Source organism: Micromys minutus (genome assembly GCF_963924665.1).
Source record: "Micromys minutus genome assembly, chromosome: 21".
NCBI classification, from domain to species: Eukaryota; Metazoa; Chordata; class Mammalia; order Rodentia; family Muridae; genus Micromys; species Micromys minutus.
This window is the reverse complement of record NC_137956.1, coordinates 32,509,282-32,529,999: the sequence shown is the minus strand read 5'-3', so window position 1 is coordinate 32,529,999 and position 20,718 is coordinate 32,509,282. Positions and strand designations below refer to the sequence as shown.

The 20,718-nt window shown below is 37.1% G+C and overlaps 1 protein-coding gene and 1 pseudogene across 3 annotated transcripts in view; one reads left to right on the top strand and one right to left on the bottom strand.

Moving 5' to 3' along the window:
• PPP2R3A (protein phosphatase 2 regulatory subunit B''alpha) overlaps positions 1 to 20,718 on the top strand; it is a 133,782-nt gene that overhangs the window by 51,452 nt on the left and 61,612 nt on the right. The window contains exons 1-2 of one of the 2 annotated variants that reach the window (XM_080934443.1): positions 9,461 to 9,898; positions 14,430 to 14,696. In XM_080934443.1, the coding sequence (XP_080790569.1) occupies positions 9,767 to 9,898; positions 14,430 to 14,696 (399 nt within the window). In that variant the 5' untranslated portion in view covers positions 9,461 to 9,766. Of the gene's footprint in view, positions 1 to 9,460; positions 9,899 to 14,429; positions 14,697 to 20,718 lie in introns of those variants that run through there. The other variant, XM_080934442.1, reaches the window with a different exon arrangement.
• On the bottom strand, positions 2,221 to 2,536 carry LOC308434601 (cytochrome c-like; annotated as a pseudogene). Its single transcript has one exon. The product of its transcript is annotated as a cytochrome c-like (transcript).

Here is a 20,718-nt window from a genome sequence, read left to right as displayed (position 1 = left end):
TGGCAGAGTGATTTTATTTAATTGACAAAATGATAGATCTTAACTTTATAAATTACAGAATGATAATAGTTATGCTCAATTTATATCTGAGAGAAAAAAGCCTTTCAGTTGGACAAAAAAAGGGGGGGAGAATGTGGATTCTTGTCTGTAATCAGGTGAAAAGACAAGGTTGGAGCCTGTGATTGGACAGTGGAAAAGGAAGGTGGGTAGAGAATTTGAGAGACAGGAGAGATAGAGGAGACAAGAGGAGGAAAGAAGATGGAGGAAGAGAAGAACAATCCAGATTCTGCATGGCTTTAAATAGCCACAGGTAGCTATGAATATCTTATAAGGGATGGATTATTACAGGACAGTTTGTCTTATCTAGGTGGGCAGTTTCTATCAATATCAATTAGCTCTGAGTTCATTGTGTGGATGTTTTGTGGGGTGAGAATTTACTAATATAAATCTGACTGATAAATTTTTTTAAATTACAAAATTGGCAAAAAAAAAGAAAGAAATCTTTAAAAAAGAAAGTTTTTCATATTTAAGATAATACTGTGCTTAACATGTTATAAAGGATAAAAAAAATACCTGTATAGTCTCAGCATGCTAATGATTTCCTAAAAGCTACAGTTATTATAGGCTAAGATATTTGCATATATTTTCACAATAATCTGCTTATTAAATGGGAAATGTTCTCCTTCTCTGATGACCTATTATAAATTTTCATAACCATTATAACCAGAAACTCTTATTGTGGCACCACATTTTGAATGTTTATTAAGCTCTTCCTACATTACCTCCTATGGGGAAAAGGGAGTGGGTCTCTGATAATACTCCTAATCTTGGCACTAGGTTCCTGGTGACATTCTCAGTCTAACTCAGCAGCCAGGCACTAAAGCTTCCTAGGTTTGTTTTGTTGGTTTTATCCTTTTTACAAATGTGGACTAGAATCAGAATGTGACTTAAAATAATCATCTTTTAACATTCTTTTAAATAAGTTTCAATATCAAAAAATAAAACTTAATAAATTTCTGCTTGATGGCTTTGTGCAAGAGGCCATATCTCCTTGCTTTAGTGGCTTGTCCTTTCTCTTTTAATCTTTTCTTCCCTTGAATTGGTTTAAGACAGGAATTGGCTGCCTTTTTCTATGAAAAGTCAGACAGTAAATATTTTAGGCTTTGTATGTCATGAATTAGTGTTATCTTGTGTGATTGTGAGTATGTGTGTGTGTTGTGTTGTGTTGTGTTCATGCATATGTATGCCTAAACAGTCTTTTAAAAATATTAAACTCGGGTCTGGGGAGATGATTCAATTGGTAAGTCTTTCCTGTGCAAGCATGAGGACCTCAGTTTGACTCTCTAGCACCTATATAAAAAGCCGGCTGTGGCAGTACATGTCTGAACCATAGTGTTCTGGGGCAGCAATCAGCTGATCCTAGGAGCTAGCTCACTAGCCCACAAGCATAGCCAAAATGATAAACTTAAAGTTTGAGAAACCCTATGTCAAGAGAATAAAAGGGGAGAATGATAAAGTAAGACATTTGTCATCTCCTTCTGCCTCCACATATGCTCACATGGAAACATACACCTGCATTCATGTGTACACATATGCATACACCACGTATACCAAACACACAAAATGTTAGACTGTTCTTGCCACAGCTTAAACAGTGTGGTGTATTATAAAAAGAGCATCACTGAGTTTTGTCAGGTCTCAGTATTTTAAAGTATTTGCTTCATATTTTTGTACTGCTGTTTTGGTTTGGTTACTCGTTGGTCTGTTTTGAACACCTACTGTTGCTCAGGCAGCCCCCTGAACTTGCAGCCCTCTTCCACCAGCTTCCCAAATAGTTGTCACCAAACTTGGCTGTTGTAGTGTTTTCATAGCATCTTCATCTTTCAAAATTATCTTAGGCACAGTGACACCCATAGGATACCCCTCCTCACTAGTTTCTCCTTTAATCCAGAAGTTTCTACCATTTTGAAATTGTTTATCTACTGCTGCAAACTTCTATGCAATATTGTTTTTCATGGTTTTTATTCTGTTTTGTTTTGTTGGTCTATTTATGTATTTTCTTTTTTTCCCCACATTACCACAAGTCAGTTTTACTTAAATCAGGACTGTCCAACAAAAACATTGTTAGTCATTCATGATCTGAATTTGGTGTATGAATTAAATTATGGTACACATTAAAAGTCATGAGCCATTTGTTTTGTAATAAGTAAGGCAGTGAAATTACTCATTAGTAGCCTTTTTAAGATAAGCTATTAGGCTTGCCCTTTCTCCCTTCTTAATGCCAGCAAAGATCATTTTTTGTTCCAGGGATGCACTTTTTAGGATTCTCCAAATACTCCATCAGGGTATCCTCTCCCCAGGTGATGCCTTTGTTCTTGTTGGCATCTGTGTAAGAGAATCCAGCAGCCTGACCTGTCTTCCATGAAAACATATCATGGAGATTTGATCCAGGCTTATGCTTGCCTCTCTTTTCCACAGTGTGGCACTGGGCACACTTCTGAACAAAAATTTTCTTGCCTTTTCCAACATCACCCATTTTAAATTCTATCCGGGCCGGTCAACAGCACAACCACTCAGACTCTTAGCCAGACGTCCCGCTCTCTCTATTTATGTATTTTCTTACACACACTAGGCTGGCTCTCTCCTGATAAGTATGCTCCCAGCCCTTGTTTCTGTTTATTTTGTTTGCTTGTTTCTAGACAGTCTTGCTGTGTATGTCAGACTGGTCTGAAACTTGTCCTGCTTATGCCTTAGTCTCCTAAGTATTAAGAGTATAAAAATGTGCCATCATGGTTGACCTATGATTTCTTTTAAGAACAGTTTCAAAATTATATCCTTTTTGTTGTTGTTGTTTTAGACAGCTGAAAAACTATCAACTTAAACATTTTAATTAATAAACATGTAAGCAGCACTTTTAAATGACACTACTGATGACACATTAAAAAAGATTGACTTGACAATATTACATATCATTAATATTTTAATATTTCAAAATAATTTCCCAAGAATAAGTAGTGTGTGTTGAACAAAAGTGAAATTCAAGCTGCTGTTGTGAGAGGAAGCCAAAAAGAAAATACTTAGAGGATATTCAGAAATTGGATATTGGCCTAGACCAAGGGTCAGCCATCTAAAGGCCCTTGGGCCAAATCCACTCTGCTGCTGCCAGGACCATAGCCACACCTGCTCATTAAATGATCTATTGCTGCTTCTGTGTTCTACCTACTAATCTGAGTAGTTGAGATGGAGAGCCTAAAGCCTCCAGTATTTATTTACTACATGGGTATTTATAAAAATAGTTTGCTGACTCCTACTGAAATAGTATTTTACACTAAATCAACAAAGCAAAGTTTGATAAGTCTCAGTGTCCTGTTTTGTTGAGTTCTGGAAGCATCATTAAAGATTAGTAACGCAAACTACCTATGGATTATGATATCCAACCAGTGTACCATTAGACATTTAAAAAGTAAATAAAACTGGGTGTGGCAATGTGCTACTATAATCTCAGCAACTTTAGAGGCTGAGACAGGAGAAACACACTTTTAAAAAGTTAACTTTTGCCTAAAGTAACCACAGATAGCTTTCCCCCCTAATTTCCGCCTCCCCCATCTATCAACCTTATTCTTGTCTTTTTGGATAGCTTTCTCACAGTGTCACTCATTTCTCACATAGTCATTGCCTAACATGTGTCACTTGAAGATCTGCTTTTCTATAAAGCCTCTATATGACAGGAATTAACTTTGTAGTTCAAGAACAGCTGATCCATGCACAAGTGTGCAAGAGCGTCAGATGTGACTAAGAATGCTGAGAACAGCCTGTGGAGGGAAAGACTGGTCCAGCTCAGGTCGCCAGAGGTTTCATAATTATGAATGAATATGCTGAGGCCATTTTTTAATATGGAATAATTTTATTTAAAAAGTAAACACTTAAAAACTATACTTAGATAATACTTCATCTCTGTATATGTATCTGTGTGTGTCTAGGGTTGGGTGAACTGTGTATGTAGAGGGCAGAGGTCAACATCTGGTATCTTTTTTTTATCTCTTTCCACCTTATGTTTGAGGTAAAATCTCCCTGAACCTAGAGCTCACTGATGATCTAGACTAGCTAGCTAGTGAGTTTTAGGGATCTACCTGTCTCTATGCCTCCCACCTATCACACTAGTGTTGTAGACAAGCCTCCATGTCCAGGTCCAGCTTGTGTGTGGGTGTTTACGCTGTACCACAGGCACGTCACTGACTGCACTGTCTCCCCAGCCCCGATAAATCAAACTTTAATATCTTTATTGCTACCAGCAGATGGCATTACAGTCAAATTGGGTCTCTTAAGCTTAATGGGGCAATAGCATGTTAATCATAACTCAAAGATTAAAAAATATGCCATATCCTCCTTATAGAAACATTTTTTAAATTTAACTTTAGTAAAAGTGTCAAAACTCTAAGTCCAATGAAACCTGACACTTAACTTACCTAGATTAGAAAAGTACAGTTAGGGTGAGGAGGTTGCTCAGTGGTTGTCTTGTGTGTCCACTCCTAGCACCAAAGGGAGACTGAGTGGGTAAGTACAAGTTAAAATCTTAATACTTTCTAAATAATTCTATAGTTTGAAACTATTTTCCACACGTCGCCAAGCACAGGTTTCAGGACTCTGGTAGAGATTGTTTACAGTTAGCACATTTGTTTTGTTTACTCCCATATACTGAAACCCAGACCAGTGGCACTTGGTGAGTGTTCCGTGCTAGTGTGGTTTCTGTTATTATAGTATAGCACACTGACTGAAACCAATGGCAGAGGAAAAGCATTTTTACATCTTACCCATTAGAATCCATCCTTGAAGGAGTCCAGGGAAGGAGCTTAAGCAGGAACCTACAGGCAGGAACTGAAGAAGCTGCCACAGAGGAATGCAGCCTACTGACATGCTGTCTAGGGCTTGCTCAAACCGCTTTCACATACAAGCCAGGACCACCTGCCCAAGGTCGGCAGTTCATACAGTGGCAACATACAGGGTTGTCTACGAGCCAACTGATGGAGCAGCTCTCAGCTGAGGTCCCGCATAGCAAGTGACTCTACTTGCTTTGAAGCTGGCAAAATCTAACCTGCACAGCTCAGCAAATACTTGAGGTATTTATTAACGATGTTCAACTCTTTTAGACTTTGCATCCTTCTGTAATTTTTAAATATTCTTCTTTTTAAAGTAATTTTTTTCAAAAGTCGTTCCTAATATGACTATTCCCAAGAAAGTACATAAAACTACCAGTATGAACTGATTACTAGCTTACTTATTCTATAAATTTAAGTCTCTCTGTTTCAAAAGAGTTGAATCAGAGTCTTTCTATTTCTTCTGAGATTCCCAGAAAGCAATAATGACTCTAGGCTAGAGACTGCTAGGGTGCAGTCTTCTCTCACACATGTGCTTTTAGATACCACAGACAGTGCTCTGACATGTATTTCACAACATATGCTTGTTATCACTAGTGCATTCTTGACCACCAATTCCAGCCTTCTGTGTTTATGCATGTGAACTTAACTCTCAATCCAAATTCCTAAAATCATATTATCTCCTGAGTTTTTATGTGCAGTTAATGGTTGGTGGGTGACGGAGAAATATTTTTGCAGTGGTTGTAGCTGATAATGTGCTTATACACCTATAAACACGTCTTAGGCTTGATATGGTGGTGCACATCTATAATCCTGGCATTCTGTAGATAGATGCAGGCAGATCGCTATTAGTTCAAGGTCAGCCTGGTCTACAGAGTAAGTTCCAGGCCAGCCAGAGCTTAAACAGTGAGTCCCTGCAGAAAATAAATTTAAAAATATTAACTGTATTGCCTCCTCTCCACCACCTTCCTTCATTTCTGCGTCTAATATGTCAATGAAATGAAAACCTTCTGTTTCCTTTGTTTGTGATGGGTTTTATTTTAAGATAGGGTCTCACTAAATTGCCCAGGCTTTGAATTTGTGGTCCTCTTGCTTCAGCCTCCTGGTAGCTGGAACTACAGGTGTGTGCTACTATGTCCAGGTTGGTTTAATGTTCAATTTTTCCCTAAATAGCCAACTTCCTCTTGTTAATCTACAGTATAAAGCTGATGTATCACAACCTCCTCTCTACTATGTAACTTCTTTTGGTGTCTCATTAGAATCCTTTGGACCCACTCTCTGTTGTCTATCTGCAATTTCTTCCAACACCACAATGAGGATTCTCAACAACTAGGCTGATTCCTTTGTAGTATTGTGTTTCTTTTACTCATATTTGTACAGTCTTTGTTGCCTGGATTATTCCAAATGCCTTCCTAACTGGAAGTTCTTGGCTGTTGTTATTTTGGTCTCCATAACTACCTTTAGCTGAAGCTAGTGAGTGACTGTAAATTACCAAGTGTGCAGAAGAAGGGCTTGACTTACTTGGCACAACACATTGTTGATAAGCAATAAATACCATTTTGATTGGGGGGCTGTTGGTTGGTCTGAGTGTGGGGGGGGGTCTTTTTCCAGTCCTGGGAATTTTCTAGTCCAGGGTCTTGTGCATTCTAGGTAAGCACTCTAACAGCAAGGCACAGCTACAGCCCCTAGCACAATACAATGCATTATACGTAAATCAAAATAAGTGATTTAGTTTTTCACTCAATCTTTAAATTTTTTTAAGCCACCCTTCTTAAAACATTGCCTAAAGCTGACTCTTTCCAAAGATAATTAAGGTTATATATCATTGTCTTCCTTTTGTAAGAGAGAAGGCCAGATAAGTATAAGATTTAGAAAATTACTTTAAAAACAATTCTGAGTTTTAGACTAAGCCTTACAAAATAAATTCTGTAGGAGGGTATGTATTGGCCTCACATACAGTGTTATACCACTTTTCCTTACTTACCTTCCACTGGGGCACATCTTCTTCCAAACTTAATGACTTAAGAAGGGTTTTTTTTTTTGTTTGTTTTTTTTTTTTTTTTTTTTTTTTTTTGGTTTTTGTTTTTCTTTTCTTGTTTGAGATACTGAAGGCTATCTCAAAAGGAATACCTTCTTTTTAGGGTCTTAGCAATAAGGCCATCCTCTCCTGCACATGCCTATGCCAGGAAACCCACAAAGGCCCCACTCAGGAATTTGTCATTTCATATATCTCCCTTTAGTGATTCTCAACCATGACTCTTTAATACAGTTCCTCATATAGTGCTGACCCCAGCCATAAATATAATTTTGTTGCTATTTCATGACTGTAATTTTGCTATTGTTATGAATTGTAATATAAACATCTTTATTTTCATTTCTGATGTAAAAGGGTCATTTGACTCCCAAAGGGGTCACAACCCACAGGTTGAGAACCTCTGCTCTGGAATAAGCATTTTGGGTCAAAAGAGATAATCTTTCTGAACTTGAGATTATCTCTGATGCATTATAATAGCCCCAAAGTAGAAAAAGCTCAAGTGTCCACACAATGGGACAAAGCACTGGTACATGCTGCCTCATGTAAAGCCTTGAAACATACAAGAAGAAAGAAGCCTGCCACAAACTTATCCTTCATACCAGGCATGCTTATTCTGGAGGAATGGTCTACAGGAAAAGAACTCCAGTCTTGGCAGCCAGATCTCAAAATAACAGCTGAAAATCCCAGTGATCCTCACAACAGAAAGCATTAGTTGGTGTCTTGTGTGTGGTTGTTGCCCTGGAGACTCATGGTGTGCACACAGTGCAGACAGGACTACCTGTGTCTTCAGAGGAAAGAACTCGGGTCATAGAGCCTGCTGGTGTCTACAGTGAAGTTTGCTTATATTGAGCTTTCCCAGTAAAGACGGGGCTGTGCTAAAACAATGCTTTTAGGTTCTGATTTCAGGTGTGCTCCTTATAAGTCAGGTTCTCAAATCCTAACTACAACCAAGCAACTATAATTCCATGCAAACATAAATAAGTAAGTAAAAATCAAATAACCTCATGCTAGTCTCTTCTTTGTCAGTAACTTATTACCACAACCAGCTCTTTACTGTACCCTTAAGGGCCCTGATTTTGTGCCCTTCGGTTTTCTAACTTTTTTTAAAACAGTTTTATAAATGAAAACTTGGAACTTATTTCATTATCAGAAAACATACAGAAATGTGTCCTTAAGAGCAACAGAGCAACTTTCTTGAGAGGTTTAAGTATTATCTGTTTCTTGGTGTGTGTTGGGGAGGGAGGGCGGAGGCTGTCTCACGTAGACATGGCTGGCCCACAGCTAATAGAGGCCTGCTTCTGCCTCACTGAGTACTGAGTTTAAAAGCATTCAGCACCACACTGCACCGACATTTGTACTTTTAACCATTGTTCTGACCTTAAAACTTAAGAAATATACAGGAACTAAGTGAACTATGTAAATATTTCTTGTCCTTTTGTCCAATTCACCATTGTACTGCGAAGCAAAGGGAGAGAACTAAGAAGTTACTTCATTGTCATCTCTGTCTTCATGGCCAGCACAGCACCTGGCACATAGCGATCATAAAAATACTTGAATGAGTCAATGACTTAAAATTAAACCTGCCCTGGAGAATTCAGACACCACTGGATAGTAATTATTTCATAAAATGTTACAGATATAAAGTCTGGCGGCAGTAGAGAAGCAAAACTACATTCACATGTACAAATGTGGATCTTAGATATTTTCATTTTTACATTTACTTATTACTTATGTATATGTATACTTTCACATTTTTAGTTTTGTTCTCTACGGAGTTTTATATTTTCTAGAAATAAAAAATAAATCCTGATTGGTGAGATTAATTAAAAATAAATAATGAAATATAAATATGCATAAGAGAATACTTTGGTAATTTACTTATAAATATTAAAATGAGAACAATATTTAATATATGGTGAAATTAAGAAATATTTTGATTTCTTTAAAGTTCCTCAAAGGAAAAAGTCTCAGAATCTCAGAACGTACTGTTATTCTTTTTGATCATCTTTTGTACCCTTGTTTGGTAAAAATTTTATTCATCCATACATATCTAATATTTCTTTGTTAGGATGTTAAGTTGTTCCATTTTCTTAAAAATACTTTTGAAGATAAATTTTAAAACTATATCCATAATTATTTCAAAGGATAAAATAGTATGCTTTTAAAACCAACAAAATATTTTTGTAAATTGTCATTTGAGAATGACAATTTCTGTCATATTTTGAGTAGAGAGATTAGGGGGTATGGAATAATTGCTTCCTCTTCAGATAATAATTTAAAAGCTATTCTTGAACTAATACTTTCAGATTTGAAGTTCAGTTTGTTCTGTTTTGTTTTTTTAAAACAATATCAACTAGACAAAAGACAAAAATGCTCCACATACTCTTTTTCACCCTGGTCTGAGGATAAAGTATGTGCTCAGCCCCTCCCTTCTCAGTTTCAGAAGTTAGAATTATCTGAGAAGTTGCTATTCTAAGGTCCAGCTGTAATGTTTCTAATTGTGGTGTTAGGAGTAGTGAGTGCTTTCTTTCCCAGAAGGCTCTGCATTCTCAACACGTACAGGTCAATTTCACATAACGCTACCACAAGAAGCAATAGGCCCTTTTGCAGGCTGTGTTTCTAACTGGAATATTATGAGCAGACATTGTGAGTCGCAGGCTGTATTTGGAAACCAACTGCATGTCAGGACAAGCATGGATTGTGGTCCCAGGAGGCTGAGAGAACATAATGATTAAATACAACTTATTTGTGAGATAAGAAGAAAAAAATATCTTTCTACTGAGAAGATTGACACTGTCTTCAGAAGTGAGCTGGAACTGAGCTGACCGACTGGAAACTAAACATTCACTTTTCAAAAATGATGATCAAGGAAACATCTTTGCGAAGGGACCCGGATTTAAGGGGAGAATTAGCTTTCCTAGCAAGGGGCTGTGATTTTGTTCTCCCATCACGGTTTAAGAAGAGGCTGAAGTCATTTCAGCAGACACAGGTTTGAGACTTGGGTGTTTCTTTTAAATATTTTAATTACTAATACAACCACCCAGTAAACTAACATAATTTTATTACTCACTTGTATCTTGATATTAGGTCAAGGAATTAATCTGTGTTCGCTATTTAGCTATTTACAGAAAGCTATTTGTAAAGAGATTCCAACAGGTTTAAAAATAGAGCTTCTGGACCCAGAGTACAGTACTCACATTTTTATCCTGTAGAGAGGAATCTTGTTTTGAAGACAATAAATATAACTTACTAAGTATTTACCAAGTATACTAGAAAGCAAGAATTTCTGTAGAAAACTTATTTGTAAGTTAAATCAGTAGATTTTATTAAGATAGAACGAATGTTTGTTTAAAAGAATATGGATCTTAGTAATATTTGTGAAAGAGTATTTTTACTATACTTATCAGTGTGTGTGTGGTGTATGTGAGCACACATGCCATATCACACATGTAGAAATTAGAGAACAGCTTTACAAAGTCAGTTTTTTCTTCCATCTTTATGTAGGCCCTGGGGATCAAACTCTGGTCACTTGGCTTGTGTGACAAATGCCTTTATCCATCGAACCATTTTAGCAGCTCCCAAAGATATTTTTATATGGCGACAGCTGTGTATGTCTGCAGTACGCTGTGGATGTGTAGACAGTGGAGCATAACAAATTCTTCTAAATTTTAAACAAATGCCATCCTCTAGCAAGCTGGTACTGATTGCTGCCTGCAGTGACCACAGTCTCTGCTACACTGCTGTCTCACCACACAAGTTGCCTAACATGGAGTACAGTACAAAGAGGGGGACTAGATAAATGCTTATCATCCAAATTCTAGGAAGGAACCATAATTTTATAGTTATTCTGACCCAGAAAAACTTCAAATTTGGGGGTGAGGTATGTGACTTTTTTCTTTCTGTGTGTCAAAATGGTCAATATTGGAAATATTATGACAATATCAGTGACTGTTCAGAATGACTAGTAATGTACTAGTACTGAAAACCTGAAGTAGAGAATTGAAATACTTTCCCCAATGTATTCTTTTTTTTATTACTGGTCCTAAACTGGACCAAAACAGCTTTAGTTTAAACTGAAGATATGTCAAACCTGTCAACAAATCAGGCAAAAAAAAATTATAACTTTTTAAAAATCTATGTTTATAAAATCAGTTTTATTATACTACTTTGAGATTTAAATTATGTATCTCATAGTAACACAACTGAGAGCAAAGTAATAGCACTAAAAGTTCAGAATAAATTCATTTTTTATATTATTTCCCCTTATTGACCAATGACTTTTTTTACCATCAAATAAGCTTTAATAAAGGAAACTGTCACACATACAGTGCACTTCAACACCAGCTTCAAAACTGTCAAAATATAAACCACACACAGAGTTATAAACCATCAGATGTGTATGAACATGGTGAATTATGTACTTGCTTCAAGACTATTAAGAAAAAGAGGTGCAGCAATAATTTTTCTGGTGATTAAATATAATGTCAAAATCTTTACTAAATTGTAGGAATAGGATTTTTCTCATGTATAAATGTTTTTCTTATTACCTGATCTCAAAACAATACATAAACACTTTCAAGTATTTACAGGGCTAGGCACATGGCCAAAAATTTAAGACAACTGTATTTCTAGGATCAAGGGTCATTGACCAATGACTTAATAAATAGTTTATTAGTCAATTGCTTTGTTTAAAAAAGTATATACACAAAAGAAGAGAACCGTAGGTGGTCAAATGTTTGTCCAGTCAGTTAGCTAACTTTGGCAGCCAGTGTTTGTTCAGAATGTTGTGTTCATCTGTCAGTATAAATGCACAGTTAGCACTGAAGGTCTTGCTCTAAGAGCTCAGCATGTGTCCATACCCACTAGTACCAGTGGTCTTACTTCTAATACCACAATTGTCCTAAAATTAAAGCTAACTTGCCTGCATAGCATACTGTTGAAAGCATTTTCAGGAAACAGAATTTTGATGGTTATATACATATAGTCTCACAAACCGCTTCCTGCACAAAATAACAGAATAAACATTACACTAATAATACTCACAATCTAGTCAGAACTTCTGAAGATCTTCCCTGTTTCAGAATTTTAAGAATACTCTCTGGTGCTGCTGATTCTTAAGGCAAAGAAATGTTTATTCAAAATAGATTATCTCTTTGCCAAATCAAGAGAGGTTTATAAACTTTGGATTGCTTTACAAGTGGCCATGATTATTTATTATCAAATCTAAAGGAGTGTGCCAAATTCTGCATTGTTTATAATCTTTTGAGAACTCCGCTGTTTGGCTTTGCCACTCTTTGCCTTTCACAAGGACAAATATACTCAGCTCTGCTTGGAACCCTTTATCTGTGTTGCATTCAATTATTTTCTTAAGTGCCCACAACCTTCCAAAGAATGGGGATTATGCTTTCTGTTTATTACTGGGATTCTAAAGATTAGGTAACTCTCCTGAGATCACAATTAGTAAGCCATCACTGTTTACTGCTGTGTGTTTGTTATGTTCATTGGCCTCGTTTTTCTCTGTGCTATTCCTTCCTTAACTATGGATTTGAATGAGATCACTGTTCAGAGTAATTTTAAAAAGAAACAACATTTGAATAATACTTTGTGTTCACAGTAAATTAAAAAACAAAAAACTTAAGTCTAGGAAGGTAGCTTAGTGGCAAGAAGCCTGTCCACCATCCACCAGTACTAAGTGAGACTTCTAGCACACACACACCCAAAAACCCTAACTACTCAGTATCTGTCTTTCTTTTATACTTTATGTAGCATCTAATACATTGCCATGCTCATGACCCTTACTAATTTAGAACCCTGCAAAACTTCATGAAATCTTTGTTTTTATGGGGTTTTTTATTCTGATAGGAATCTCAGAACTGAATTTATTCTTCATTGGTAAAAAATAAACTCCTAAAAAGCGAGACATATGGGGTTGGCAATATGGGTCAATTAGAAACACTTGCTGCTCTTAGGGAGGATATGAGAGATTCCCAGCATTGACATGGGCTCATAACCATCTATAACTCCAGACCCTGTAGGTCTGAAACCCTCTTCTAACCTCCACAGCACCAAGCATGTACATGGTACACAGACACACATGCAGGCAAACACTCTCATCTGAATGGTGATGTAACTCCCCTCTTTCCTTGATCCTAAGTAATAGTAATATCTCCACTCCCCCACCATTTCTCTTCATACTGTGCCTTCCAGTGTCCCATGAAGTACACCACAACAAATACTTTTTGAGAAAAGGAAAGATATTAACTATAAATTAACATTTACTTAACTGTAAAGACTAATTATAATGAAACTAGTGACCCCGGTTTTTACCTATTACAGCATAACAAAAAATTATTTAAATTTGTATCTTAGAACAACCCACTATCTTAGGGGAAGGGGCAAATAAACCAGCCAGAAGTTTTTAAAAATATTTCTCAAGTGCTGGTAGTAATTCTACTTTGACAAAGTCAAACTAGAAAAAAAAAATCCCATATCCCAAATACATTTCAATATGTATATTTTCCTTTTTAAAAAAGAGTCTCATGAAGCCCAGGCTGGACTCCAACTTGCCTAGATAGCAGAGGATGACCTATATAGCTCCTGACCCTCTTACCTTCCAAGTACTGGAACCACAGGCTTGTACCACCATACCAGGTTTTATTCAGGACTTGGCATTGAACCCACTGCCTTGTGAATGGTAGTCAGGTACTCTGCCCACTGACCTACATCCCCAGCCCCTGTTTGTATATATTTTAGAAAGCCCTGTGGTCACCACTGTACCGCCAATACAGACATTAGCTGTATATTTTTAAAGAATTTATCATTTCTTCCTTTGGAGGGGTAGAAATTAACACAAACACCAAAAACGGTTTTCAAAAAGAGTATAACTAGTAAAGTTCCAAGAGACTAAGAATATACCTTAACCTCCCATTGGCTGTCCCAAAAAGCTACCTTTGCTTTGTTCTGGGTAACTTTTATTATATATGTTTCTACCTATACTACAAGTAGTTGGTTTGTATGGAATTGTTTTAAAAGAAAAGACCAAAGATAAAAGGGTGTAACCTTGGTTTTTTTTTTTTTATGAAGTTACATGTGTTTGTTTGTTTGTTTATTGGCCTGTTGGATATATGTATGAAACAACATTCAACAATAAACCTGAATTTTATTTTTAGTTGTTCTAACAACAACAGAAAGGGGAATGCATGTTAAGATTTTTATCAGTTGATGTTGTTTGAGTTGATGTTGGTCTTTGATTATCCTGAAATATTTGCCAACTAATAGATGGTAAAATTTACTGCAGGATTTAAACCATAAATTATGTGAGTAAATATTAACAAATAATATGTATTTAATATGGAAAACATTCCCTAGAAGCTTACTGCCCTCTAGGATGCTTAAAGTAGACCCTTGATTACTACTGCCCCTAGTTGAAGTGTTTTTGTTGTTATTTACACACTTCTTACTGTTACTGAGAAATATATACTGTTTAGAAGTTTTGTGTCTTATAATCATATTTTTTCCAGATTCAAAATAAACCAGAAAAAAAACCTGCAACACCATTTCCACCTGCAGCAACCCTTCCAAGTAGTCCCCGGCCTGTCTCCCCTGTTCCTTGTGTGAGTGATGTCGTGAATACACCGTTGTCCATAAACATTCCACGGTTCTACTTTCCTGAAGGACTCCCAGATGCCTGCAGTAACCATGAACAGATCCTAAGCAGAATTGAAACTGCTTTCAAGGATATTGAAGATCAAAAAGCAGATATTCATGAAATGGGGAGAATTGCAAAGGTAATGTAACTACTCTTCACTGTCTCTTTGCTCCAGCTTTAAGTACAGATTTTGATTTTGGTCCTTCTGTGGTGAATTGTATTTGATCCTAATGTATCTCTAACAGTGGACCTTCTTCATAGAATTCTATCTATCCATCCATCCACCCATCCATCCATCCATCTTAACTATAACTGATCCTGAATTCTCTTTGTAGACTAGACTGGCCTTAGAATTTAGCAGTGTTTCCAGGCTGTACTTTATGGAGCTAAAGGCTATAGGGGCCTGAGAGCCACATAGAAGCAAGTGGGAAATCAAAGAATGCCTGAGACCCCATGAACTCTTCCACTTGGAAGGAATAATGTTTTCCTGAGACCCCCATGTATACTTCCATTTAGAAGGAATAATTTTTTTTAATTCGAAAATGTATTCTTTGAAATAAAGTATTAATTCCTCCTCTCTCAGTGCCTCCAGAGTCAGGCCCCAAAGATGCTTATTAAACTACCTAATACCTGTTTGCTTCCTGAGCCTACCTCTCTTGCTTGTTCACAAGTGTAGGTATTTATTATACTGTCCAACCTCTCCTTTGTGATGGATTTCCACTCCAAGCCTACCAGCTTCCCCAACATCTACTTTAAATACATCCCTCTCATCATATTTGCAGAAGTGGAGTTCTAATCATGCCCCACCCTCTTCCCTAACTGACTCTACTGAGCTTTATGTTGCTATTAAATGCATCACAACTAGAATGATTTAAAGAAACTGAAAAGTAATTTTTTCTTACTCTTTCTTTATCCTCACCTCGTGTTAGAACTTACTTGATAATTCTTAGATGTTTTTACTCCAGAAATAAGAGTTTATCTGTCTTAACTGTTTTACCAAAGAAAAGGTAGAAGTCATAGAACGTGTTCATATAAGGAAACAATTCCTCTTAACTTCTAGCATGGTGCTATTTCTATGTACATTATCTCTATGAACATACACCAAATAAGCCAACTTCAGATAAATAGCCATCTAAATTAGAGGTTCTCTAATTTCGGGTATTGAGTTTCCTTACCCAGTTTCCTGAGTGATAGCTATTGCATTAGATGACAGACTGAAGATGGTAAATTTCTTGATATGCTAAGGTTACAGATCTAAATAAAAATAGAAAATTTAGCAAGGATAAGTAAAATCTTTATTTGGAAGTAATTTGTTAAACCAAAACTTTAGAGACTAGGGAAAGTATCTATAAAGAAACAGTTTTGAAGCATTATAGATGCTAAAAAGAAAAAAGAGATGACCAGGTCCTGAGACAGGTTCCAGAAACTACCTCCAGATAGGTTAGAAGCAGCTAGAAAATGTCTACCAGATGAAATCTAAGGACATTTTTATGGTCATTGGGGAAGGAAAGCCCTGTGATCTACACTGGGCTATAGATAGAAAGCAGGACAGTGCAAAGCAGTTCTCTGAAAGCAGGCTACTGAATAGTTAGTCCCCAGTTGATGAAGCTATTTAGAAGGTTTGGGATGTGTGTTCTTGTTGGGGGAAGTACGTCATCAGAAGTGACCTTTGAGAGTATAAACCCTTCTGTCATTTCATTTCTAGTTCACTCTCTGCTTCTTGCTTGAAGTTCAGGATTCACACTTTCATCTTGCTCCCCTACACACCATGCCTGGAGTCTGCCATCATGGACTCTTCTCTTGAACCATAAGCTTAAATAAACTTTTCTGTGAGTTGCTCTGGTCATGACACTGTATATCACAGCAGCAGAGGAGTAACTAATACAAAGCCCATGCTGGCAGTGAGCACCTCATAGCCATAGGCCTGAAGCCTATCCTGTCTTGAATAAAGATTCCTGGAATCGTAATCTTCTTCTTCCTCCTCCTCTTTTTCTTCTTCCTCATCTTCTTCCTCTTCTTTCTCTTCTTCCTCCTCCTCTTCTCTTTTTCTTCCTTCTCTTCCTCTTTCCTCCTCCTCCTTTCTTCTTCTTCTTTTCTTCTGAATATTACCAGCCCCTTGACTAAGGAGCCTGTTCAGACTGTTTCTCACAGCCTGGCTCTCCCACCCTTGTTTTATAATGACACTTTCCGGCTCCACAGACAAGTAGACAGAATAGAGTGGAAGCTGGAAAGGTGGCGGGAATCAAAGGAAGGACTTTAACAGTTACATGATGTGAATACCAGTCCATACGTGGATTCACAGACAGTTGTCTGTATTGAAGCCAACACTGTGGAGGATTTTTTTAAACAAGGTTGTTTACCTTTGCTAAGCATTAGCGAACTATTTACTGTTTATGCTAATAATCATATAGCACAGCAGCCATTTTACATATCTATTACTAGATTAATTTTAAGATTCTATTCTTAGAAGCCAAATCTTTGCATTAACTGCTCTTAGACATTAACTGTTAGCTTAGATAGCAAGATATACTGAAATAAGGATGTGTGTGTGTGTGTGTGTGTGTGTGTGTGTGTGTGTGTGTGTGTGTGTGTGTGGTATGTAATTTTTTTTTATTTCCAAGGTTATTTTGAACCAGACATGACATCACATGCACATCTGTGCTCTATGCTGTGATCACACCATTTAGGAAGTTTGAGTGATACAATCTTGAGTTCAAGTTCAGCATGAGCTACAAAGCAAAACCCTGTCTCGAAAATGAAAGTTATGGTTATGTTCATCTACATTTTTTGGTTACTGAGACTGCTATAGGCCAAGCTGTACTTGAACTTGTTTTGTGTTTTACACTCTATCAGCTAATTTTATTAAATTTTGCTTGTTTATTCCTTAATATTTATTTAGTGTGTGTGTGTCCATAGAGACCAGAAGAGGGAGGGCATTAGATTCATCAGAGCTGGAGTTACAGGTGGTTGTAAGCTACCTGATATGGGTGCTGGGAACAAAACAGATCTATGCAGAATGTTCCTTAGCCAACTTTCCAGCCTGTGTTTTTATTCTTAAAAACCACTTATTTTAAAATGTGTACCTTCCAGCTACCTAATTTTATTAACCTAGCTTTTATTTGGCTCCTATTTCTTAGCACTTAACTAAATTGTGTTTATTGTCAACATTCTCTCTCTCTCTCTCTCTCTCTCTCTCTCTCTCTCTCTCTCTCTCTCTCTGCCACAAGGCAGTCAACTGTGCCTCTAGCACTTACTGCCCATTGTCTTACAGCAGGTTAATGTAGGAAAGAGAGAAGAGAGGCTGCCATTAAAGAACAGCGAGGGGAGAAGATTGTCAGAGCAGTAAATGAATGTTTATGGATTCTTGCAGTTTATAAAAATGTTTGGAAAGCCAGCTTATGTTTGTAGCCCACTCTTAGTGGTGCTTAAGTGTAGCTATAAAGACTGGAGTCAGTTTTTTAAGTGCATAGAAAACCATGTTTATGCAATCAGCATCTGTTGGTATTGTTCAGCCTGTTCATCTTAGATCCTGCATATCCACAGAGAACTTAATGTGCATTAATGCCTGGTTAAATTTTTAGGGTGTACTTCATAATTTTTTTCACACTCCTTCAAGTGATGATAGAAAAAATGATTCAAAAATAATCCTAAGAGGTGCAGACATAGGTACTGAGCAACAGAGAGAAAAACATCTATCAGAGACAGAACCTCAGTATACACTGAAGGAAAGAAAGGAAACTTTGATGATGCTTCTTTCTTCAGGTGGATATAGCACCATCTGGACCAACTGTGCCTTGTGACTTAGAGGAGCACCTTTGTACTTCAGTTCTTCTTCTACAAAGTAGGATAAAGAAATACAAATACCTACTCTTCTGCATGGGAAATCATGTGAACATCCCACAAAGTAACACCCTTGAGAACACTATAACATATGGAAAACATGGCAGATAGTAAATAATCTCTTGTGCATATCAGAACAACCTTGCTTTAAGATTCTTGTTGTTGGCCATTCTTAGATCAATTTATAAGTGGTAGTCTAGCTTTCTTTACTCAAATAACTTTAATTACCATATTCATTCTTGCTTTTGCTTTGTTTAAATGTATTTTCTATATCACTTGACACTGTTGTCTTTCTTAAAAACAAAGTCTTCACACTGGTTCATTCTCTCCTGTGTTACTAAAAACCCCTATTAGGGACTCTCAGATGTATGTCACTTACTTTTCAGGCTCTTCCTGATCTGGATCCCTTTACCCTAACTCATTTATTTTCAAAAAATGTAGCCAACCATATGTTTCTTTAAAGTACTCACAGTCCACAGGCCTTGCCATCATTATTTTATCACTTTTTCCTGATACTTTTGTGCTGCCTGACACTTGGGTACTTAGGTACTTTGTGAAAAGGATGACCTTTTCTAATCTGTTTCAAAGCATTTTCATTGTTATATTTTATCTTTGGGATTTTGCCTTTGAATCATAATAGGTTCATGTATTAACGTCTTGGTGACTTATACTACTTACGAACTGACATACCTTCACTTTAACAGCAATCATAGGAAGAAAAGATTTCTTTTCTCCCCTCACTTAGAGACAGGGCTTTTTATGCCTTTCTGCCTCATTATTTTCAGCGACTAATTTTTTTTAGTCTGCACTTTTTTATTTAAAATTCTTTTTCATGCAATATTTTAATCATGTTTCCCCCTCCTGCTCCTCCGAGATCACATCTACATCCTTATGTGCTCTCTGTCTCTCAAATAAACACACACAGTGAGGGGGGCAGAATATGAGAATATCAAAACAACCAACCAAAACAGCAACGAGACAAAAATGACAAAAGGTAACAAAAAGTTCATCTGTGTTAGCCAACTACTTACTCCTAGATCTAGTTCATGCCCTGGAGTGTGGTTGACAAACCCAGTGACATTGGAGAAAACCAATTTTTCCCTTTGCCAGCAGATATCAATTGGAAATACTGTCTTGTTAGGAGTGAGACCCGGTGTCTACTTCCCCATTTCAGTGCTAGGACTCCGTCAGGCTTGAATGTGTGCAGGTCTTACATGTGTTGCCACAGTCTCTGTGAGTTCATATTTGCATTAATCCTATTGTATCTTAAGGCCATTTTTTCTTCAAGTCATGGATTACCTCTTGCTCTTTAACTCTTCCTGCTCCCTCCATGAGCTGAGGGTTTTGATCAAGACATCCCATGTAGAACTGAGTGCTCTAAAGTCTTTCACTCTACACACTGCCCACTAGTGTGAATTCTCATCTACTGTAAGAAGCAGCTTCCCTGATGATGGCTGAGCGTTGCACTGACCTGTGGGTAGAACATATTTCCCTTTAGCAGACGAATAGGAGGAGGCTTGGGAGAAAAGCTCTCAACACACAAGAGTGAAAGGTGTTTACAAAAGGTGATAAGCATGCATCTCTTGGAAGTGTTTCAGCTAAAGTTGGTGACTCTCCTGATATTGAGCTAGAAAATGCTTGAATTCTTCTAGTTCTGAAAAAATTTCTTGATTGACTCAAGTGGTTAGAGTTTCAAATTCTTTAGCAAGCCACTTCTGTTTTGGCTTTTTTTCTTCATTGCTGTAATAAAATGTTCTGACCAAAACCAACTTCAGAAAGAAAGGTTTACTTGGCTTACACTGTCAAGTCACAGTTCATCATAGAGACTGTTTAGGGCAGGAACTCAAGGCAAGAACCATGACGAGAGCTACTTGTCACACTGTCTTGTCAGTGCTCGTCAAGTTTCCTTATATAAACCAAGAACAGTTGCCTAAGGATAGTGCCACCCACAGTAGACTGGTCCCTCCTTCAATTAATAATGAAGATAATCCCCCACAAGCATGCCCACAAACCAGTTGATTTAAGCAATTATTTAATCAAGGCTTTCTTCCCACATGACTCCAGGCTGTGTCAAATAACAATTAAGCCTAACTAGGAAAACTTCCAATTTTCCTGTGCTTTATATCTGTGGCTCCTCCACAGTCAAAAGAAAGAAGACGTTTTTATCTTTCCCAGCCAAGAGCCTGTCACTAAGGCCACATAGGAGCATTTTCTTAGAACACATTGTGAATGAAAAGGGGGCTGATATTGAGGGAGGTGGACTTGATAGTTTACCTACCCAAAAGATTTTAACTGAGCTTTGTACCAGAGCAGTCATAACT